Source organism: Bidens hawaiensis, unplaced genomic scaffold (assembly GCF_021521415.1).
Source record: "Bidens hawaiensis isolate Kalapana, Puna unplaced genomic scaffold, B.hawaiensis_p1.1 tig00027287_1, whole genome shotgun sequence".
Lineage (NCBI taxonomy): Eukaryota > Viridiplantae > Streptophyta > Magnoliopsida > Asterales > Asteraceae > Bidens > Bidens hawaiensis.
The window spans coordinates 114,805-139,283 of NW_027494400.1; the positions used below are offsets into that span (position 1 = coordinate 114,805).

The window sequence follows — 24,479 nt, forward strand, 5'->3', positions numbered from 1 at the left end:
GGTTTGAATTCCATTTCAGTTTTCATCATACTAACCACAAAATAAAACCGTAGTTTTGCTCCAATTTTTCAGCCTTGGCACATATGACTTAAGAAAACATTGCAAAAACAGAAAACATTAATGATGGTATGTCACACTATGTGACAGCTAAAAAAGAGACCATATTATTGATCAAAGATCCAAACTGTCTAACAACAAAAGCAACACCACTCAGTCTCATCAGTGTCTATTTCGGGTGTAGAATCTTGCGGCGCCTGTGAGGCGTCTCTCGTTTTACAAACATCTTCTCATAGTCATTAAGCGGTCGGGTGGACCCGTCTGCTAAACTCTTAAACTTCCAACCACCACCGCCCCCACGCTTCCCACGAGGGCCCATTTTCTCAACCGTGATTTCCCACCCCTCTGATGGGCGTCTTCTGCTGTATTTGTGAGCCTTCACTTCCCCTTGCATCTGTTTATGAAACAACAAAACATTAGCATCTGCAAAAAGACAGCTGATGTCTGAGAATAAGAAAATTGTTTTCATAAGGTTACCTTCGCCTTGTTGAAGTTGAACCTCTCAAGGAACTCTTGATATATAATCTCATCTTCTTTCATTGATATCTCGTATAGCACCTCATCCGGATCCTTGATGGTCCCGTCCCAACCCTCGGGCATCACTTTAAAGTCTGGTTTGTGTGGTAAAGTCGCGACGTGAAATTCTCTATCATGCCACTCGAAAAATCTGCAAATAACAGCAATAGTAATAACAATGATAATAATAATAATAATACCATTAGGTACGCGCATATAATGTATATATGTGTGAACCCTCGGGTGGGCAAAAGTGAAATTGCACTAATTTTGACGTTATTTTACTAATCTCGTGAAAATAGCGTTATAAGTGGCGGAAGGTTAATCAGGCATCATGTGGTGGCGTTGATAGCCGAAAGACAAGGGTACATGCATCAATCGACCGGTGCGCCGATGGTTGAGTGTTATGTGCCTTATGTCCAAGGCTTGATGCAAAACTACTATCGAGCCGGGGGTCTCACCGGAAGCAGCCTCTCTATTCCTACGGGGCAGAGGTAAGGCTGCCTACATCTTACCCTCCTCAGACCCTACCATAGCTTTGCTATTGGTGGGATATACTGAGTACGATGATGATGATGACCATTAAAATCAAGAAAATACATATTATAGACACCCAATTGTTCTTGTATAAATATGTAGTAGAAGTTAGGATAGTTCTACACCTACACCTGTAAAATAACCAATCGTTCATTGAACCATCTGTGAATTGTTTGGCAGAAAGTTCGTTTATGTTCATTTAAACAAACATGAACACCCGAATCGCTTGTACATTTATATTTGTGAATGTTCGCTTAATTTTAACTGGCAGATTGATGTTCATGTTTAATTTTAACTTACTCTACTTTGGTTATTTTTTAGGCCTGGCAAATTGATGTTCATGCGGTTATGCTTTTTCATCTATGTTCAGTTATGTGCATTTGTTTATGTTTGTGAACCGTTCGCTTATACTATTAACAAGCAAACATAAACAAATAGAACACGCTCGTATTCTTAAAAACGAACAAGAACAAGAAAACGCCCTTAGTTTAAGTCTTCGTTTTTATTCGTTCGTTTACAGGTCTATCTAGATCAGTTACCTCCTTATTTGTATCATAAAATGCAAAATGATTTTTTTGTATCTGGTCACTTTAAAAATCCAGCATTGGTTTAGAAAAATTAAAAATATCAAATTAAAAATTTCTTTTTGTATATTTTTATTGTACAACATTGGCATACTTTTATATCCACTCCCAATTTTCAATCAATCAATCAATCATGCCCAGTAAAATCCCACCGACAGCATCCACTCCCAATTCTCTATTTCTAATATCTTCCGATTTCGTATTTTCTACCATGGATAATTCGTATCCAAAACTTATTGATTTTTATATTTAAAAAAATAACTTATTTGTTTTCAAATAATATTATTACTTTTAAAACTTCTCATAATAGAATAAAAATAATCATAAATTATACTTATTTAATAAAAAAAACTGATTTTGGTTATCGCAATCAACAAAATAACTTACTCGGGGAAATTGTCAAGCAACTGTTCAACAGAATCATCTAACGGGTGTCCAAGCTTTTTCTCCATTTTCTCTTCATCTTCTTTCAACCATAAAATAGCATGCACCCGTTGCCTCATAATCCTATAATCTTTAGCCAACTTCTCAACCGTATAAACTTTCGGATTCTCCTTATGAAGCCGATACATTTCCGCCTTATCTGAATCCTTCAAATACGCGCCTCTCGCCCCTGGCTCAATCACCTGCTTCATCAGCACCGTAGTTTCACGCAACCTCTCTTTCCACTTACTTGCAAATTCCCCATCTCTACGCGAAGCTGCAGCCGCCTGTTTCCTTATCTTTTCTAAATCATCCTCATGTGACGAATCTAATGCCTTCCGTCTTACACCACTACCAGGAACACCGCCAGTGTCACCACCCGCAGTGTCGGTGACCTTTTCGGCTACAACCTCGCCATCAAAATGGTCTTTGGTGGGGCCACTTGACCATGTGGATTCAGATCCCCAATCAACTTCACCTTTTTTTCCTCCGCCTTTAGTTGACAGAAACCTAGCGCTTGTATAAGATACCGTGTTTGACACGGGTGTGGATCTTGCATTTAGGGACAGCTGGGATAACACACGTGATAGTGATCGCATGTTTACCACCGAGTATGCGTTAAGTCTACTCTTTGCAGTTTGTTTTATCAAAAACTCATACCTGACAATAATACAGACACAAAACCAGTAAATACTAATGACGTGCATATCATTCCCAGTTCCACAACATCATTGATCTCAAATTACGCACTATAAACAAAACTTGAGCAAAACTTTTATAAGCTCATTAAACGAGGCATCTCGGCTCAGCTCAAGCTCGAAGTTAAACAAGCCTAAGAGCAGCGTTGTAAAATTCGTTAGGCGCTAGTCGGGCGGTGGGGTAGGGTGATAGCAAGATCACCGGTAACGGATATGATATTTGATTCGAATATAAAACGGATAGATCAACGGCTTGTTTCGGATACAGATACACCACCGAACCAAACCGAAGGGCGTCTAACACGCGTTTAGGATACAGAAATCACCACCTAAACTTGTGATTAGAATCCAAAGGTCACCATTCAAGTTGCCACACTTGAACTAGCATTGGAGAATTAATTTCAACTCAAAATCCATTGAGAGAAAATTAACACAACTATTTTTTTTATCAAACATAAAACTCCCTCCCCTTTTCATTCTCCTTTGAAATGGTTACATATAGGGAAATCAAAATCCTACACAATGCACGTTTCCTACAACTTAGGAAAATGAAAATGCTAACTTCTATCCACTAACCTAAAGAAATAAACTGCCAATTAATTAAAAAGAAAATGCAATAATATATTAAAATAATTAAAAAGACACCTAATCGAATATACATCATAGGGGCTAGCGAGTAGCGATTAACTGAGATTAGTCGGGATTAATCGGATTGGAATTTATATGTAAATTTTCAAATATACATATATATTCCATTTTGAAAAACGGGGACTAATCAGCGACAAGTCGGTGGGGGTGGCGACTAGCAATTAGTCAGGATTTTTACAACACTGCCTAAGAGCGAGCCAATCCGAGCTTGGATCGAGTTCGGCGTCGGTTACAAAAATGAGCCAGCACAATGAGAGTATATTAGTGAGCCTACAACATCTAATATTAGTTTGATCAGAAGTAAAGATGTATTTCCAAATTATTATTCAAATAAAAAACAAACCCTAATTGGTACACATACATACATACATACATACATTTTGCCCCAAATCAATCAATACAAAGCATTGTGAGAGTCGGATAAGATAAGTTAAATGTAAGTAAAATAATAAAAATAGTAATAGGTTGGTTACCTGAGGCGAATGAACGCCAAGTCGGAAACAAAGAAAGAAAGAAAACGTCGATGAATTAGGTTTTGCTATGTATATATGCGTCACATATCAGCCGTTCCTTCTAAACTTTTAAGATCGGACGGTTAGCGATAATTAGATCAGATGGTCTGTTTTAAAAATGAAAAAGTTTAGGCGGTTTGGTTAAGGTAATGAAACGAACGAGGGATAAGTTTAGTTAAGCTATGGTAATGTAATTACATTAGTTTTTCTTGTTTGATAGACATGAAATGGACGAACGAAATATAAATCACAAAATGTCAAAATTACCCCTGCCTCACTATAGGACTGACTATCTGTTGTTGTCTTTGAATTCATTCTCTAATATTGCGTCACATTGTGCTGGCTGGATCCTAACTAGGCTTCGGATAAAGCTCATGCCTTCTCACTTGACCCTGTTACGGATAAAACCCCTGCTCACAAGCCACTTTCCTAAACATTCCCCTCCAATTTGAACATTCGAGCTTGTACGTGGATTCGCGCTGACCTGTTTGCACTTTGCACCCCATCTTTGGCACTCATTACGGTGGAATCTAGCCATCAAAAAGTTAATTATACCTAGCAAAGTTTTATTCCATTGAGCTACATATCCCAAAAGTTGATTCAGTTTTATGGTATAGAGGATTCATCGGTCTAGGTTTTTCAATTTGATTATCTTTTAAATAAACCAAAAGCCGGACTGAGTTCAAACTGGTTGATCGATTTTAATTTTGTTCATTGTTAATTTTGGATTGAAAATACCAACCTTTAATATATCATTTGCAATATCACAAACCAATCTCGACGTCAGAATGGATAATGAGTCATAACAAGTTAGAATGCGCAAAATGAGTACCAAGGCCCACCAGCTTTGAGGGTAGGCAGGCCTCAGCCACCGCTGAGGGCATGCCATCAAGAGAGGTCCTGTTAATAATCAATCCCAAAACATAATAGCCCACTTTGATTGTATGTAGGCCATATTTTATTACTATAAAACCCATTTTTCACAATACATCATTTTTAGTTCATACTAGAAAATAGTCCCTGCGCTTTGTAGCAGGGATCCGTGTAACATTGTCTGTAAGCCGGATATAGGTGAGAAACCTGTAGACCACCGTTGGCATACAAGCTTTACATGTTTGGAAAATACCCAATTTGTTCAATATTGTAAATCATTAAAATGGATTCACATTGCAACCAGTTTTAAGCAATATAGCAGGCTTTCATTCAAAACGTCACATGACTCAAATGTGTGAGAAGACTAAAAACACAACATTACCCAAATATTGAATCTTCTAAACCTAAAGTAACACAGTATTGCAATTTGCAAACACCAAATTACCCAACAGCCTCACTTTACCTATGCACTTTTTTCTATATTTATGTAAAGTTTAATTACGCCATGTTGTTCCGGACATTTTCTTAAGTAGTTTGGCAGCTGGGTCCGAAGATTTTTCTGATGTAGACAGGTAGTTGAGCAGCTATAACCCTGTTGTCTGGATTCATATGTATGCTGGGAAAGTTTGTATCATTGGGTAGGAGAGTATGTAGCTTTTCTATATCTTTAAACACTATTAGGATGAGAAGCAACATAAAGAAATATTAGCAACCAAATAGTTTATTTCATTTAAAAAAATCAGCAAAAAGAAAAAAAGGCAGTAATACTAAATACATGGATGCTCAAAAACTTTTGCATTATTCGCTTTTCTAAAACGAAGTAATTATACTTGTACTTATTACCTTAAAAAACATAAAAAAATAATGATACGACTTACTAAAGGTTATACGGATGCATAATCGAAGCCCATTTCATCCGATGCCCAAGCCAACCATTGTTAGCTAATGGAGTTACTTACAACCCTGCAAACTTTAGCATTGTGGGTCTGTGAAGGTGTCAAAAGCTTTATTGTAGAAGTCATTGATACTGCAAAGAAACTGTATAGTTAGTGTTAATAGTAAATAAATAAAAAATCTAAATGCGGAAATTACCATACTAACTTTTGACCTGAACACTTCTTCCCATTTGGGAGTCTAATCATCTTGTAGGATTTTTTACTCTTCATATTTAAATCAGCTTAGCAATGCCAAACTAAAACAAATTACTTTTTAACAAACATATTCACCGATAATGCCCTCACAGAAGCAATATGTTCCTGAACAATTAGTCTAGGGCAAGTGTAAATTTTGCAGCACATCAAAACAAAAGCGCAGCAGTAGCTACTAATTAAATCCCATCACACTGAACACCTTATCAATTTCATCTCATATAGTAGCAAACAATTTCAAATTTAAGAAAAACCCTAACTGTCAAACCTGTACCTTAATCTCCATAATAAACCGTCGGCCGATGTTACGTTTGAGAGCGAGAAGTTGATTTACAGATCAATTTAGCCTGCGATGATGAACTGAGGGTAGCAGAAATAGAAATAGAAATAGAAATAGAAACAAAGATATTATTTGTATCAAATTATAAAATTATAAGTAAAACAAATAATTACATAACGTATATGAAAAGAAATGTATTACATCTATCCTTGTATCAATACAATGTGTAAATAAATTGATTTTATTTGTATCACAACATGATTTTTTTAAATGAACTTAATAAAAAAATGTCCGTACAAAATCGTATCAAAAAATGCTTCTTTCTATTAAAAAAATTCATTCTCGGTGTCATATATGTATAATTGAAAGAATTTTGGTTATGAATCCATTTCGAAAATAAGACTTCTCATACGATAGTAGTTATAACCACTCAACCTAAATACAAAAGAGACGTTATCTTTATTGATATATTTATTAATTTACCACCCATCAAAAGAAAGTAGGATATTAAATTGTAGCAATGGGTGTTCTTCAAGAACTATGTTTTTCTGAGCTACACCATAAAAAAGATTTTGATAACTTTTAGATGGCTTATCGACTTTGTTACAGTGACAACATAAAAAATAACATGTTAACCCATTCAATTTTGTGAATATTTTGTTTCATTTGAGCATAGTTTTGCATGGCATGCTTCCCATACAACGTTCTGATCACCATTGAAGAAAAAAAATTAATTTTGACATAAATATTTCAAATTTGATAAAAATTAGAAGCATTGATAGGCATGGGGGTGGCATGTCGAAAGTGTTCGCAATTTTTTCTTAAATTTTAATAGTTGAGGGAAAAATAGTCAATTTGCCAAATCCCGAACCTTTTGATTATTTCAAAAAATGCCGTTAAAAGTAAACTTGAAACTCGAATCATGTTTAAAATTCTAACTTTCATACTTTTGACATTTTAAAGTCAACACTTTGAACCCATAACAAATTTGACGATAAATCTATTTTGCATTCTCAAACTTTTAAAAATACTCAAAAATTTCATTTTTGACCCGTAACAAATTTTGACCTAAATGTAGTTAATTTGTACCAAATAATCTATTTATCAACTTATGACCCATAAAATCAAATTTAACTTCCACAAAAAACCCGAAACAATTTTCATTTGAGAAACATGATTTGTTGTTGATTTTTGGAATTCACCAAGTATTTTGAAATATATAGTAAAATAATATGTTAATATTTATATTTATAAAAATATATAGATATTATATAAATATAGTGTAAAAAGAAAGTAAATAATTATTGATTTATTACATATATTAGGGTATATTAGTTTTGGAGGGAAAAAATTGTGAGAATTAACCAAAACATGACAAGTGTCCTATTTATTTTACTTTATTAGAATAGGTAGATATATATATATAATTAGTAATCAGACTCAGTAACATATTTGGGTAAGAAAGAAAAGAAAGAGAATGGAAATAAAAATTAGGCATTTTTTCCTCCAAAACTTTCCTGTCAAATATGACCGGATTGTGAAAGGAAAGTTTATATATTACTAATTTACTCATCCTTTAATTCTTGTCTAACTCAAGAATGAGGGCATAATTGTAAAGTTGCAATTTTTTTTTATCTTTTCCTTCTTATCTAACTCAAGAATGTAATTAACACTTTCTTTTCTTTTCTTTTATTTTAACTCGAGAATGTCTTTTAAGTATATAATTTCTTTTCATTTATTCTCTTATCGAATCTTATTATTTTTTTTCCTTGTATTTTAAACCCGAGAATACTGTGATTTTTGTACACACACTCACCCATCACATACATCTATGTACACAAGCCCACGCACTCACATATACATCTACGGAATATTAACTTTTAGGTGCTTCTCACATTGAATTTTTTGTTGCTACAAACATAGATAACGTACAACTATTAGTTGTATACTTGTGTAATAACATGCTCATGAAGATTTCCATATTTTGGTGTCGTACAAGAACTATGATTTTTAACCGGTGGCGAAGCTTGGACGAAAATGCCAGGATGACCGGATTCAATACGCATAACAAATTTCATAAACCAAAGTGGCCAGACTCAACATCTTTGGACGAAAACGAATAAATTTACCCTACGCATAAAAATTTTCGGACAAAACACGTCAGGGCCACCCCGGGCCATATTATAGCTTCCCCCTTGTTTTTAAGTGTTACCCTTCACTAAGGTGTTGTTTGTTTTTTAAGACAAAAACTATCTGCAATCTAAATTCATCTGATTTCATGTCTGCAACTAAAGATGTGGTCTGAAGGTCTGCAATCTGAAAATATAATGTTGTTTGTTTTATAAACTGGGTATCATCTGCATAAGCTAAAAATTAGTTACCTATCATACATATCACAGTATATAGAAGTCATTTAACGTCTGTAGACTAGTAAAATAGTTGGTGGTGGGCGGTGGACGATGGTGGCGGCGGACGGTGGGTGGTGGTGGTGATGGACGGTGATGGTGGTGGGTGGTGGACGGTGTTGGTGGCGGATGGTAGGTGGTGGTGGCGGACGGTGGGTGGTGGTAGTGGACGATGGTTGTGGCCGATGGGTGGGTGGTGGTGGTGATGGATGGTGGTGGTGATGGACGGTGGTGGTGGGTGGTGGTAGTGGACGGTGGTTGTGGCGGACGGTGGGTGGTGGTGGTGGTGGCGGCAGCGCACGATGGGTAGTGGTGGTGTTGGATATTGGGTGTTGGTAGGATGTTAAGAAGTGTGAAGATGTGTGAAGAAGTTAAACATTAGCTTCTTTTCGAAGACCATAAAAGCAGTTTGCAGCTCTTATTTAAAAAAAAAACAAACAGTGTTCAGAAGCTTATGTCTGTGCGTCCGCAGACATAAGCCTCCTGCAGATATTTTAAGCAAAAACAAACATCACCTAAGTAACTATTATATTCTCACCGGGACCTCATTAGAAAGATGCCAAGCATCCAAAGCTAATCGGACCACCTTGTCTTAGGATAAAGACCCATTGGTTGGTATGAGCCGACCCATTACATGGAAATTAAATATTGCAATTTCATACGTTTAATGTTACTATATTTCGTGTCCTATTCTAACATGTATAACATGCCATGAAAGTTGTATATTGCCTAAAATTTTCAACCCAACTTCATAACAATTAAGGGTAAGCAATGACTGAATCATTAACCAAAAACTGATCGGTTAATAAAATAGATTAACTGATTACTTTGGTTATTGTTTTGGGTTTGGTTGATGATCAAACTGAATCAAATTCTACACCCTCGTAATAATAATAACTTGTACTTTTTGCAATGTAATGTTGCACTTGTAAAAATGCTTCATTATAAATTATAGCTTGTACTTGATGTTTTGAAAGTTGTACAATACTTGATATACGTGTGTAAACAAAAGGAGCATTTCCCTTAACAAGTTCTTACACAACCTTACAAAAATAATAAAATTAAATAACTTTAGAACTATTGTTACAACAAAACTATAATGCAACTATTATTTTCCTAAGCAACTCCACAACTTTAGGCGTGAGGAAACCAAAAGTGTCAGAAGCAAAAGAAATAAATACATGTTGGTTGTCAAGACACGCATTCCCATGTTTAGTCGTCTTTACATGAAGCAACTTTTAAAGCAGTTTGACCGACTGCGAAACTACTGCTCCCTAAGCCATCATAGGGAAACCCCTGTTCATTTGATTAATATTTTACTAATAATTGTTACCACCAAAATTCATATCATTAGTTTAGCTTTAACTCTTATAATTATTCTCTCTTTACATTACAGTCACCCCACTGAGTTATTGAATTAATAATTAGTTGTTTATTATTGCATGATTCTTTGTATCAGTATGTTGAATCATGTTTATGGTAGGTAGGTAGGCCCAGTTAGACCTAATTTTTTGTTGTTAATTTCTTTAATATTATTATAGTCCATCTGTGTTTGATTTGATAAAAGCAAATGAAGCATAAAGAACTAGTTTGTTAATTGTCTGTTTGGGTTACAGGATAACTTAAATAGGTTTTCAAGGTGTGGTGGGATGACAGGAAACCCTGTATGGACTCAAAATCTCAATCCAAACAACTCTACTGTCATCAAGAATATGGATTCTCAATCCTCAGTTTGTGGTACACCTCCCTACTAACTTGATCTGTTAGTAAATATGCAGTCTAGGGGTTTTTTTTTCGGTTTTTTGGCTGGGAAAAGGTTACCCGATAACCGACCCATTTAAAGTTCAGGCTGGTCGGTTTTTGGTCAGTTCGGGTCGGGTTGTTTGCTTTTCGGCTTTAGACATAAAATGAGAATAATTTTTTTTTTGTCCACAAAATATCATCAAAATTCAAACATCATTAGACAACATGATTCGATAATGTTTAAACGTCCTGAAACAAACTATAATGCCTAAACTTAATATTCCAAATACCAAAGACTCCAAAACTGAACGTATCTATAAAAAAAAAACAATATGTTCAGGTTTTTTTTGGGTTTTCCGGGTCGGGTTGCTTGGGTTTTTTTTGCTGGGAAAAGGTGACCCGAACCAACCCATTTAAGGTTCAAGTTATTCATGTGTTCTTTAATTCAGGGTTCGGGTAAAAGTGACAGCCCTGTTTTGAACTTTGAACATAGGGAGTGTTTCAACACATGTTTTAGTAATCTAACATTGTATTCATATTTGGTCAGCTGAGAGTCCAATTTCGGCCACCAATCCGAAACAAGGGGACAGCAATGTGGTTGAGGTAACCAGTGATTATGAACAATCGGATGATGATACAGAGATTGAAGCCGGTCAATGTGAGCAGAGCAATGATCAGTTGGATATTAAAAGGCAAAAACGGTAAGATTTTTATCAAGAGTTCAGGAATGCAAGGTTTGTTAGTTAGTCAATCCTGCTTTAATATGATTAACTATGATTTCAGGATGGTTTCAAACAGAGAATCTGCTCGGCGATCAAGAAAAAGAAAACAAAAACATTTAACCGAACTTGAACAACAAGTGTGTACTTATAAACAATGCTTATTACATATATTCTTAATATTCATTAAAATATAAACCAAACATGTGTTTTAGGTGGAACTTCTGCGAGTAGAGTACTCTGATTTGTTCAAGCAACTCACGAGTGCTAGCCATCAGTTCAAAGACGCTTCAACCAACAACTGAGTGCTTAAGTCGGAGGTGGAAGCCCTGAGAGCTAAGGTACATTTTTTCCTTAACCATCATAATACAGGTTTACTTATATCCTTACCTTGTTTGAGCCATTATTAATAAAATACAGCGAAAACCACCATAGTGCCTCTTGACTGATAAGTTTGACAAAATAGCCTTGACTTTTGAAATTCCAATCAACCAGTGTTTGACAAGTGTCTTTTGGCGCAGCAGATTTCCATCTGGCGTAGCACATTCTGCTGCATCGGATGGAAATTTGTTGCGCCAGCGGTATGTGCCAACTGGAAGCTTCTGGTTTGCTGAAATAATTTTTTAAATTAAAACAAAAAAGGTCATATGATATTTTTTGTAAAAAAAAAAAAACGATTTTCATATACATTGGTTGAAACTGCAACCTCTAAAAGTAAATGTTATCCGATTACAGGTTAAACTGGCTGAAGATATGCTGGCGAGGGGCCCGTTGACATCTTCTAGCCTTAGCCACCTTCTTGAGAACCATTTAACCACTTCCCAACTGTTTTAACTGTCAAAGCATGCCTAGAATGGGAATGGGAATGGGAAACGTCTCTCCAACTATAACCGTTCGTGGGAATGACCATGGACCCAACCCGGGCCTACCCATTCCCGGGCAAGACATGATGGTTGGACTAGGTTCTAATCCTGGCATCTTTGATGGTAATGTTCAGAATGGTATGAACAGTGACGGTGGAAGCTGCGTATCTAATATATGGTCGGTTTGAACATATAATAAAAGGTTTTCTTGCTTTAGGCAGGACCCTAAAGTATGCGTTCTCGGGTTGTGTTGTTTTGGACAGTGTTATTGTAGTTTAGTTTATGTAATGGTTGTATGGTTGAATCCTTAGACATGATATTGATGCAGTATAGTTTGGTTTTAGTATGATAATGATGACTGTGGATGGATAGCACCAGGGACAATGATTTTCATAAGCTTAGACCCAATGAAAATCTTCCTTTTAACAATTATCTTCTTTCTTTCACACATAAATATGTATGTGCATCAACGTTGAACTATCGGAAAATATTCAGACGATGCTGCCAGCAGTCTTCGGTTTTATTATTTTGAAATAAAAGCGTTACAACTTGGAATAGAGATGGTGAAAACCTTATATAAATCCTACTTGAAACATCATGCTGAACAAATACAAACTTACGTTACGCATGCAAGCTCCAACCCTATTCCGTTAACCCAACTGGATATATCGTTTTATTTGGTTAACGAAAATGTAACATAGGATGATCATCTCGTATCACCAGTCTTATATGTATAAGGCGTTTTACAGTCATAACTTGATGATATGATGGATCTATGCTAATGCAGCTAAAAGCCTGATGTATCTGATGGTATGTACAATTGGGATTGTATGTCCGTTATATAAAAGTAGCGCGCGCAAAAGACATGCAACAATTATGAAAACCTTTAAAAATAAAATTCTCCCACCATGGATCCATTTGCAAATAATAATAAGAATGAATACCTTAGGTTACAAAAAGATCACTGAAGAAAAGATCTTTAAACGTTCAATTTACAACAAAATAACAATATGGAGCTCAAAATCTTCGTTAAATATACATAAAGTTTTACCTCATATACGGGCTTACTGTATAAACATGTTTAGATTAAAACCCCTCAATTAACCACCGGTGTCCCAGCAAAATGCCCAGATCCTGTATACTCTACTGGAACAGGAAGATCAAGTTCCGCGCAAACAAACCGGATTATCTCACTAGTCAAACCACCAAACGACAGCTTGTTCAGAGTCACAGTAATTGCAAACCTGTTGTTTATATCACAAAAAGCTGTTGATCCGCCTATTCCCGAGTGACCAAACCCGAATATCAAACCATCTGCTGTTTTAACCGTTCTAAACCCCAACCCAAATCTCCCATTTGGAATGATTAAATCACTATAATCTCCCCTTCCCAAAAACGCATCATGAATTTTCGTCTTAGCATTTTTAAATATTTTTGTGTCAATTTCATCATTTGTATCTTCGGTTTCGGGTATCCTGATGTATACATCAGGGTTAGGACTTGTGGGTCCACTTGAATCTTTCTTTTTGGAAGTTTTCTTGGAAGGAAACGTGGGGCGGTGAGGGTGGCTGCCAAGTGGTGGGAGGGAAGAAGAGGAATGACGAGGCGGGACAACACCGCCGTCCACTAGGGTGGCATAGTAGCGGGCCACAGCACGAGCCGACACATGTCCATTGACGGAAGGTAGTATTGCACGGCGGACATTAAGCGTATTGGATAACGGGATGCTACTGGAAATCATTTCAATCGTGAATGTGGAAGGCAAGTTATTGGAGGCCGCGATCCTTCGGGTGATGTCGGGATTTACGGTAAACCTACTGAGATCAGTCATATCGAGTGTAAGAGTTGCCAGTCGAGATTCCACACCTGAAATGAATTTCTAAATGGTTTACAATATTATTTTTATAAACTAACTCATTTGAAAATTTTGTAAAATAAACAAATACCGGAGGAATCCCAATATAAAGCTCTCCTTCAACGTTAAGAGGGTGAACAAAAGCTTCCTCAAGAACATCCTGAAATTTCTTACCGGATGCATGCTGCGCATGCAACAACATATATTAGCAATGGAAGAACTTTTAGTGGTTTACAGGTTACAGCCTTACAGGTATGGCGTTATACCTCAATGATACCGCCACATAGCCAACCGTATGACAGATAATGATATGATTGCTTACGGCCCGGTTCGGTCTCGGGTGCAACCATAGCGATGCGTCTTAGACACTCGTCCCAGTCACCGATTAACATAGGATCTTCTGCAGCAATATTGGCTAGAGCATTTTGCAGACCGGCTGTGTGATTAAGTATATGATTAACTTTTATTTGGTCTTTCCCATTTGTGCCAAATTCTGGCCAAATGTTTGCAACGTTTTCATCAAGCTTCAGTTTCCTACAAATGAAAATACATATTAGTATTGTCACTATTATTATTGTTGCTACTATTGTTAGTAGATCAAGAATATACCCTTTATCAACCAGCCAATGTACCATTCCAGCTGTGATGCCCTTAGATACAGAAAAAACAGGAAATAAACTGTCAGGCTGAACAGGACGGGGATCATATTTTCCCAGCACTCCAGCTGCTGTATCAATTATCACTTTCCCATCTTTGTATGCACAAACCTGAGAAACACATGACATAAAACATAATACAATTGGACATTTGTTGCAGCGCGTATAAAACGTTCAGAAACGTATAGTGTATCCAAACATAAGCAGACCTGGATTCCAAGTATTCTATCAGCATTTCCTAATTCAACCAAGAAGCGCCTCAGTTTCGTCTCTACATCAGAATGTACTGGACCGTCATATACCCACTTTGGATTTGAGGATGGTCCATGGTTCATGTCACTGAAACCGATTATTAACTAGTAAAACAAGGGTGCTATTAATTGATTAAAAAATCAGTATTGACTCGTGCAACTAAACATAATCATACCTTTTCAGAACAGATTCAGCAAAAGGTCTCATGATAGTTAGATAGCTTATACGAACGTTCATCGAGGATGACAGCCCTGAAATGATGTGAAATGGATTGAACAATTTGGACGTGTAACTCGAAATTGATTATATGATATTTGCGTATCAAAAACCTGTAATCAGGTCTAAATAGGCCTGTAAACGAACTGAACGTTCGGTGAACTGTTTGTAAACGAACACCAACAAAAAATTTGTGTTTGTTTAATTAAACGAACGAACATAAACACATGCTTCGTTCGTTCATTTATGTTCGTGAACGTTCGTTTATTTATGTTCGTTTATGTTCGTTTGTTTATGTTCGTTTATTTATTTACATATTAATAGCAAATTATTAAACATTATCAGGAAGAGCTATCTACTTAATGGTTTTGCATTTGTTCATTTGTGTTCATTTAAGTGTGTTCAGATATGTTCGTTCATTCTTGTTTGTGTTCATTTGCGCTTGTTCATATATGTTAATTTATGTTTGTTTATCTTTGTACAGTTATGTTCGTTTATGTTCGTGAAGTGTTCGCTTATGTTCGTGTGAAGTGTTCGTTTAGATTTTAAACAAACGAACACGAACACAAAATATGTGTTCGATTAAGTGTTCGTGTTCGTGTTCGTTTAAAGTTAAATGAACGAACACGAACATGCCCTTGTTCATGTTCGTTCGGTTGATTTACAGGCCTAGGTCTAAAGGACTAGATTGAAACCTCTGAGTAAATTAAGGACCCTCGAGAAAATTACAACGTCTCCTGGAAATGCATCAATCTAGAAAATAGCATTAATTTAGTTCCAAGAATCATAAAAGATACTAAAGAAGTAGAAAAAAGAAACTAACTTACAGGATTAAAGCGTTTAACTTCTTTCTTGTTGAGTTTCATCTTTTCTTGTATAATTTTCATATTTTTTTCTCTTTGCTCTGACAGTGATTTAACAGTTTCCTAAACCAAAAAGAGCGGTCAGTCTTGCATAATATAGGGACAACTTTATGCTAACAAAATCACAAGACAATTAATGCCACTTACAAGAGCTTCAGATGCTGGAGTTGTAGCCCTGAAGAACACATTCGTTATCTCCATAGCCTGTTCAGGCATGTCAAGGCGCAACTTAAGCCCCATTTCAGCAAATGCAGACAAAAGTGCTACATGATCACCCTGAAACAACAAATATTTATAATCATTAGTTGTTGAGTATTTGATAAATTCTGATTCTAAAGAACTTAACACATAAAATGACCAAAGATGGCATTTTCAAAGAAAGGCAGACAGTTTGTGAAACAGGGTCACGGGGATAGAAGTCTAAGGTTAAAAGAAAAGATTTATAAGTAACTTACCCTCGCATAATAAACATTGCCCAAAACTTATTATTTAGAATCAAAAGCATAATATGTTTATTGAAACATTAATAACTGATTATGAATTTATGGTGAGATTTCAAGTCCTAATAATCAGATAATTAGTTTCACTAGCTTAAAAACCAATGTCTATTGCCAAAAGCTAGCTAAGAGTATATCTAGAAAGAATTTCATATATTTGTTCCACTAGATATATTACTATATATACATATATACATATATACAAATATATATATATATATAGGATGAGTATATATGTGTGGGCCCTTGGGCAGGCAAAAGTTTTGACGTTACTTTACTAATTTCGTGAAAATAGCGTTAAAAGTGGCGGAAGGTTAATCAGGCATCATGTGGTGGTGTTGATAGCCGAAAAACAATACATGCACCAATCGGCTGGGGTCCTGATGGTTGAGTGTTATGTGCCTTATGTCCAAGGCTTGATGCAAAACTACTATCGAGTTGGGGGTGTCACCGGAAGCAGCCTCTCTATTCCTACGGGGTAGAGGTAAGGCTGTCTACATCTTACCCTCCTCAGACCCTACCATAGCTTTGCTATTGGTGGGATTTACTGAGTACGATGATGATGATGATGATGATGATATATAGGATGAGTATCATTACAAAACTCTTAAATTATTTAAGAACTTTAAGGAACTCTTAATAACTAACGTTTTATATATATATACGTGTGTGTGTGTGTACGAGTGTGCAAACCTCTGCAGCTGCCAGAAACATTTTCGCCAAAGCATGTTTCACAGAGCTTGAAAGCAACTTTGTAAGCCCAAAATCAAGCAAAATTGGACGATGGGGAGGTTCTCTACTCACAAGAAAATTACCTGAAAAATAGTCAGATTATGATTTGACCAAGAAATCTAACCTAATATGTTTGAAGAAAAGATCAAAACAAAACTGAGAGCAATGAGAGAAGAGAGTACCTGGATGAGGATCACCATTAAAAAATCCATCAACATAAATCTGATGCGCGAATGCACGTGTAATTTCCTCAACAAGCTTTTGTTTATCAACTCCAAGTTCTTCTAGGGCACGAGAATCATTTAAACGTACCCCGTCCATATACTCTAGAATGAGGACTTTCTTAGTGGACTGCAGAACAAATAGAATTTACTATCATATTGTAACTTCTATCAACTATAAACACTTATCATATATTCATATTTCATTTGGCACAAAATCATACAAAAGTGTTGCAAAGCCTTATGTTCATTGAGCACACCCTAAATAAGGTGAGAAAGGATGATACCTGAATAACTTCTGGTATCAATACTTCCACATGTTCAGGTTTTTTGTCAAGACCTTCACTTCTGCAGCCTAGGTTTCTAGAGACTTTTCTAGTATTTTCTACAAGACCAAGAAATCATTTAGAACAAACATATTTAACACCAGAAACACAAATGCTACCCAAAAAAAGGTATATATATTATACCAGCTTCAAGGTTAAAATCTAGTTCTTTGGGTGCTTCCCTGATCCATTCATCTATCATAGGGTTAAAATCATACTGGGGTTCGGCCCACGCTATCCAGTCAACTATTGATTTTGCGTTCTTCAAGTCCTGCAGAAAAGTAAAGTTAGAGCATTACAAGTCTAATGGTTAATTTCAGATATGAAAAAAGAAAAACTAAAGCCCTCTAATAAACAACCTCCAAGATTACAGTTTTGATGCCTTTATGCTGAACTTTAACAACCACCTCCTGCCCGTCATGTAGAGTTGCACGGTGAACTTGAGCTATCTGCATATGATTTACAATGTTGATAATACGCATTTTAGCATGACAAGTGTTATTTTACACTCAATGATATCATACATACATATTACAATAACAATAGAAGAGGTGGTCTTAGTTAAGTATTATGTTGCCAATAAACTTAAAAAGATTCTTACCGATGCTGTTGCTAAAGGTACACTAACAAAATTTGTGAATAGATTGTTCATTGATTTACCCAACTGCTTCTCTATAGTGGAACGGACCTGATTCAAGCAGAATAAAAGAAAGTGTTAAATGTTATCGTCTAATTACCAAATTAAAACTTGTAACCAATTTTTTTTAATAAAGACAATAGCCAGGTGCATTTTGTATAAGATACAAGCACCATTACATCACTTGCACAAAATTACAAGGCTATACAAAAATAGTAAAAAACCATAAATACCCGTTCTATAAATAAAATACCTCTTCCAAACCACGAGGAGGAAGAGAATCTTGTAACTGCTTCAAAAGGCGTATGTAAGCATCCGGGAGCACGTCAGCACGAGTAGATAAATACTGTCCCATTTTCACCCATAAACCTTCCAACTCCACAATTAACTTAAGAACACGTTTAGCATTTCGTTCATGAGCTCTCTCCCATAAACCATCCCGTTTCGATCGTCTTGTCAATTTCTCTCTCTGCTGCAAGGCCTTCAAAAGATATATGAACTATAAGATCACATGTTTCTCATTAAATGCAGCAAAAATAAGCAAATTCTGTTTACCTTATAATCCAGGTATATCAGAAATGCCAGCGTGAAAACCTTCATACGTCTCTTGTAGATGTTCCCCCACCCCATTGAATCAAGCTTATCTCAAATTCTTCGAACCCTAAGTTCAGAGGTTTTATAACTATTGTGATCAGACACTTACAATCAACTAATTATATAGACATGTACTTAATACCATAAGTTCAGAGGTTATATAATTATTGTGATCTGATACTTACAATCAACCCATTATATAGGCATGTACTTAGAACCCTAAGTTCAGAGATTTTATATTAATAATATTAACATAAGTTCAGAGGTTATATAATTATTGTGATCATCTTACTTACAATCAACCCATCATATAGACATGTACTTAGAACCCTAAGTTTAGAGATTTTATAATTATTATGATCAGATACACCGATTATATAGAAATGTACTTAAAACCATAAGTTCAGAGGTTATATGGCCTGCTTGCGGTTCGCGCATATAGGGTATATATGTGTGAACCCTCGGATGGGCAAAAGTGAAATTGCACTAATTTGACGTTATTTTACTAATCTCGTGAAAATAACGTTAAAAGTGGCGGAAGGTTAATCAGGCATCATGTGGTGGCGTTGATAGTCGAAAGACAAGGGTACATGCACCAATCGGCCGGTGTCCTGATGGTTGAGTGTTATGTGCCTTAGTCCACGGCTTGATGCAAAACTACTATCAAGCCGGGGGTCTCACCGGAAGTAGCCTCTCTATTCCTACGGGATAGAGGTAAGGTTGTCTACATCTTACCCTCCTCAGACCCTACCATAGCTTTGCTATTGGTGGGATATACCGAGTACGACGATGATGATGATGAAAAATTCCCAAAATCAAATGTCCCCTCAAATCCGATGTCAGTGGCGTATTTGTATTTGAAACTGTGCATTCCGACGGATTAAGAAAAGCAGCTTCCAAAAAATTGAAAATGGGCGGTATGGTTTCCCGGGGGAACGCTTAAGCCAAACTGTGAAGCCAGCGTGGGCCCGGTTAAGACAACATAGTTTGGCCAGAGTGGGGCATCAGGGTTCTCCAAATTTGGAGAGTGTGGTAGCCTAAATACAATAAAGCCGTCGTTCTAAAAAAAACTTGTACTCATGACCTGTTTTATGACAGCTGTCGTGTTTTGGTTGGACGATCAAACGCGTTGTGGCAAGTAGAATAGAGGGGTAGATAACTGGAATTCATGGTTTTTTGGGATAAAGTTGGAATCTCTCTACAATAAAAAGTATTTTTGGAATTTTCCCTTTTATAGTTATTGTGATAAGATACTTACAATCAAGTGACTATCTAGACACGTACTTAAAACCATAAGTTCAGCATTCAAAGGCTTTATAATTATTGTGATCAGATACTAATCAACTTATAATGCAGGCATGCACATAGAATCCTAAGTTCAGAGGTTTTATAATTATTGTGATCAGAATGTTCCAACCAACTTATATATAGACATGTTTAGGGCCCTAAGTTCAGACGCTATATAATTATTGTAACCAGACACTCACAATCAACTGATTACACATAAAATGTACTTAAAACCCTAAGTTCAATGAAATTTTATTTTAATGTGGTTTTTTTAATTTTAATGTAATTTTTAATTACTAAATGAAATTTTATTTTCTTTATTTTTATTAAAAAATTAGAAAATAAAATAGAAAAAAATTAAGTAGTGATTAAGCAATTAATGATTGAGCATCCCCATTTGTGGCTTAGTGGTAGGAAGGCTCGGGTTCTTCAACGGAGACCCAAGTTCGATCCCACTAGTAACCCTTTGAGTAGATATTGGCAATAGGGGATTTGAGCTAGGCCTTGTGAGGTTGTCAGCTCGGATCCCGAACCCACCCGGGTTTCGTCCCACCGTGTGTTACGCCAGTCGCCACAGGCTTCTGCTCTTGTGGCGGCACAACGACTTTCAAGTGGCAGCCGGCAGTCCCGGAGAACGGCCAAATCAAACTCTGAAGGCAGCGTGGGCCCGGTTAACACAACATTCTTAAAAAAAATAATAATAAAATTAAAAAAAAACTGATTATACAGAAATGTAGTTAGAACCCTAAGTTCAGAGGCTTATAATTATTGTGACCAGACACTTAAAATGAAGTGATTATATATAGAAATGTAGTTAACGCCCTAAGTTCAGCAGTTTAATAAATTATAACCGTAAATTTTCAACAATAAGTCAGCCATACATTCATACCAGTCGTATATGCAGAATTCAATCAATTTAACAGTTCACTTGTACACAATCAAACAATCAAATCAACTCAATTAGCGTCATATAATCATACAAACACAAACACAATCAAATTACAAAATGAAACACCGAATCGTAAAACTGTAACTATATATATATGAAGAGATAACAAACTTACAGAAGATGAATAACTAACTGTACGGATGACGGAGAATCCAAAATATCCGGTTTCAATCTGCAGAGAACTGAAAGATATAATAATAAATAAAATAAAATGCACGTCAAACGGTATTTCGTTTGGTGGTCAGAGTCTAGATCTTTGGGCAGTTAAAGTGACTGGAGGTAAAACGTTCTAGAGAACGCGTCACAGGCGGTGTGTATGAATGACACGTGTTCAGGAAATCGTGGGTGTGTCGTGTCCGTCAGTTTATGGGACCACGACGGCAGGTGGGTTTAGCCTTTCTCTTTAAGGTATGGGATGTGATTAGGTGGAAAAGTAAGCGGAGTGAATAGTGGTCGTTGATTTTTCGTCACTAAATGTTTGTTGGGTATTTGGTAGTTGCTTTGTGAGGACATCAAGTGTGTATGTATCTTTGCGACCGTCAAAGCAAATACAAACCCAACTACTAAAAATCTAAAATACAGCATAGCTTTGACTTTGACTGTTTTGGTCTTTGTTGTTCAAAAAGAAGCAAATTCCATGAAATTAACACAAATTAATAAATTATTATCTTATGTTTTATAATGATTTCCTAAATATTATTAATCAGGTGAGATTTCAAATGAGAACTCAATTGAGTTTTAAGAACGCAAAAGAACTCAACGTGACGATTTTTTTTTCAAAATTTTTTTTACACATGCGTAATATATGTAGGTTACATATACGTAAAAAAATTACATAATTTTTTACGCACCGAGTCGACTTTTTACACATGTGTAACGGACGTAAAAGTTAGTGTAATCACTTATATCTTTATTTTCTCTCATACCTTGACTTTTTGGTCAGATTTAATCTCGAACACATATTCCAATTCATTTAATTAAATGTGTGGTTAAGAATTGAGTTCTTAAGTTCTTAAAACTCAACATGGTTATCAAAATATCCCTCCCCTTATTAATTTTATATATATATACACATATATAGGGAAAGGATCAATAGAAAACTCATTGTTAGGGAGAGAACTTGAAAACTCTTATGTATAGGGTTATTTTTGTAAAAATACCCCAAATACATCTTCATAGACATGCTGGCTTCCCGTGTACGACATTCCCCTACGCGACCTTCCTCTATGCAACAGACCCCAAACACCTACAGATTGTCAATCATTACACCTACAGATCGTTAATCATTACAACTTGATGATTAAGAACCCTAATTTATCAAATATTGAATATCGATCTTCTGTTTGTGTGTTGGTATGCATATAAAGTCGTTAATCGTCTCTGATTTCAACCATTGAACATGACATCTGAAGGTATTTTTGAATTCAAACTTTTATCTTCCTTAATCATGTGTATTTTTACTAATTTTCATCATTTTCCTTTTAACCATATTATATATTGCTTTATATGCACGTTCTACAATCAATAATGACTCTGTAATTCCAGAATTTGGGGATTCTAGGTTAAAAACGACTAGAATTGGGCGATTCTAGGTCAAAATTAGCAAGAATTAGATATTTTGGTCAAAACGGCTATTACTCAAGAAAAAACCACAATTTGTATGCTTCATGTATTGATATGATGGTTTAATTGATTAGTCATGAGTCAGTACATTATTAGAAGATATATGAGTATTACAAATGGGTAATAATGTGTTATCCAGAGTACTACAGATATGTAATACTAACAGTATTGCATATGTGTAATACTAACAATATTACATATGTGTAATAATAAACGAAATATCATGATACACAGTATCACATTGCTTTATATGTGTAATATCGGGTATTGAATATGTTCAATACCGAGCATTGAGTATTGCATATGTGTAATACTGTGTAATACCATGTATCGCATGTATGTATTACTATTATTATTACTTATTATGTAATATACAACAGTGTTTAGAATAATCCCAACTTTTAGATGTACGTATCTATTATGTGTTGATAGCACTGCTTGTTAGCTATGATACCGACCTGAGCTCTACAGTTGCATTTGTCTTATGTTGATACATTAAAAGTAGTTATCTTAAGGACTCTTTTTTGCCATTTTTTTTGAATTACATCTCTTATAACGTTTTTTTATTCTTTTGTTGGATGTTGTAAGTTTGGAATTAGTTTTCTGTTAGTTTGTCGCCTGTAATAATGAATAATTACTTCTGCTAGTTTGAAATTAGTTTGTCACCATTACAACAGTTACATACATTCTCTTTATTATTCACGAAACGAGGGGCATCTTCAAATATTCCATTCGATGACCTGTTTCGGTTTCAGCGCATGAGCATATCAGATTATGCATTCTTGGTTTGACTTTTATAAGTCAACGTATCAGTTTTGAGTTTGTTTAAAATGGTGAAACTAGAAAAGTAATCTGGTAAGGTTTAAGTGGCAACTGTAAATTGTTAGCAAACAAGGGCATTACTAGAATTTTGCAATTTCACTATCCATACCTTGGTTGTTTGTACAACTATTATGATGCCACCCCTTGAGATTGTTTTCATTTAGGTTGTGATGATGCTCTACCTTTGCCTTGTAAACTTAAGTTTTTATTTTAGCCATGTTGAAGACCTGGGCCTAGGGTTAACAACAAATTTCCCTTCTTTTTCATGATTTTGCTCCCCCTTCGCAGACATCATGGTAACATTTTAGCAATGATCTGCTTCTTTGTTAGTATATATAAGATGTGATCATTTATTGGTTACCATATATTACACTGAAATGTGATTTTTCGTTGGTTACCCTACCACTCTTATGGTTTGTTTCCACTCTTTAAGTTGTGTTTACATTTTAAATTTATGACTTAAAATGGTAGGTTGAATCAGGTACTAAGTTGGGTTACTACAAATTTGTTTGGCTTCTATAAATTTATTGGATTGCAGACATTTTCAGAACATGTAAACTGTAGACATATATGCCGATCATGCATTGGTACTCCGGAAGTTTTGGAAAAAGGAAACTCTAAGCATAAGGGAAGAGTTGGAGATACAAAATGGAGGATAATTTCTTCCGAGACAAATGTACACAGAAAACAGGTGTTGGAAAAAACATATTAACCTGACGAATTCAACGATAAATAGACGTGGTTGATTTGACGACGAGGACTGCTTTTTTTTTGTCCAGGTATTTGTACAAGAAGTATTCATTGGGTTGTGAATGCTTTGGTCATTATGTTTGTATTGCATATATGTATTCTAAGTTTGAGCTACATACGTGTATTGGTTGTTTTTCTTGTATTTTAAACAGTATATACGCACACTTCATAATATACAAGATTCGTTCAACAT

At 35.6% G+C, this 24,479-nt stretch overlaps 2 protein-coding genes and 1 pseudogene across 3 annotated transcripts; 1 reads left to right on the top strand and 2 right to left on the bottom strand.

Annotated features, from left to right (window-relative positions):
- Positions 1-112: 112 nt before the first annotated feature.
- Positions 113-2,731, bottom strand: LOC143575038 (protein GAMETE CELL DEFECTIVE 1, mitochondrial-like). The gene is made up of 3 exons (XM_077059504.1): positions 2,082-2,731; positions 535-724; positions 113-451 (listed from the first exon to the last, which is right to left on the bottom strand). The coding sequence occupies exons 1-3, from the start codon at positions 2,714-2,716 to the stop codon at positions 227-229; spliced, it is 1,050 nt and encodes a 349-aa protein (XP_076915619.1). The 5' UTR covers positions 2,717-2,731; the 3' UTR covers positions 113-226.
- A 7,544-nt stretch (positions 2,732-10,275) lies between these two features.
- Positions 10,276-12,243, top strand: LOC143575039 (basic leucine zipper 9-like; annotated as a pseudogene). The gene is made up of 5 exons (XR_013142700.1): positions 10,276-10,418; positions 10,972-11,125; positions 11,208-11,283; positions 11,359-11,484; positions 11,879-12,243. The product of XR_013142700.1 is annotated as a basic leucine zipper 9-like (transcript).
- A 798-nt stretch (positions 12,244-13,041) lies between these two features.
- LOC143575027 (uncharacterized) lies at positions 13,042-21,302 on the bottom strand. The gene is made up of 18 exons (XM_077059495.1): positions 21,207-21,302; positions 18,817-18,922; positions 18,515-18,742; positions 18,226-18,312; positions 17,984-18,073; positions 17,769-17,895; positions 17,586-17,683; positions 17,260-17,428; positions 17,039-17,160; positions 15,996-16,124; positions 15,813-15,911; positions 15,681-15,738; positions 14,945-15,020; positions 14,727-14,856; positions 14,471-14,628; positions 14,128-14,395; positions 13,953-14,045; positions 13,042-13,885 (listed from the first exon to the last, which is right to left on the bottom strand). Exons 2-18 carry the CDS (start codon positions 18,889-18,891, stop codon positions 13,103-13,105), a joined length of 2,790 nt encoding a protein of 929 aa, XP_076915610.1. The 5' UTR covers positions 18,892-18,922; positions 21,207-21,302; the 3' UTR covers positions 13,042-13,102.
- Between the last annotated feature and the right edge of the window lie 3,177 nt (positions 21,303-24,479).

Bases quoted from the DNA above. Each gene is read 5' to 3' on its own strand.
- LOC143575027 (XM_077059495.1), bottom strand. From the start codon at position 18,891: ATGGGGTGGGGGAACATCTACAAGAGACGTATGAAGGTTTTCACGCTG. The intron at 15,912-15,995 runs GTAAGTGGCATT...TTTTTGGTTTAG, and splicing joins CTCCAGCATCTGAAGCTCTT to GAAACTGTTAAATCACTGTC. The intron at 14,396-14,470 runs GTATATTCTTGA...TTTCATTTGTAG, and splicing joins CATTGGCTGGTTGATAAAGG to GAAACTGAAGCTTGATGAAA.
- LOC143575038 (XM_077059504.1), bottom strand. From the start codon at position 2,716: ATGCGATCACTATCACGTGTGTTATCCCAGCTGTCCCTAAATGCAAGA. The intron at 725-2,081 runs GTAAGTTATTTT...TGTTATTTGCAG, and splicing joins TTGCTTGACAATTTCCCCGA to ATTTTTCGAGTGGCATGATA. The intron at 452-534 runs GTAACCTTATGA...TTTCATAAACAG, and splicing joins TCAACTTCAACAAGGCGAAG to ATGCAAGGGGAAGTGAAGGC.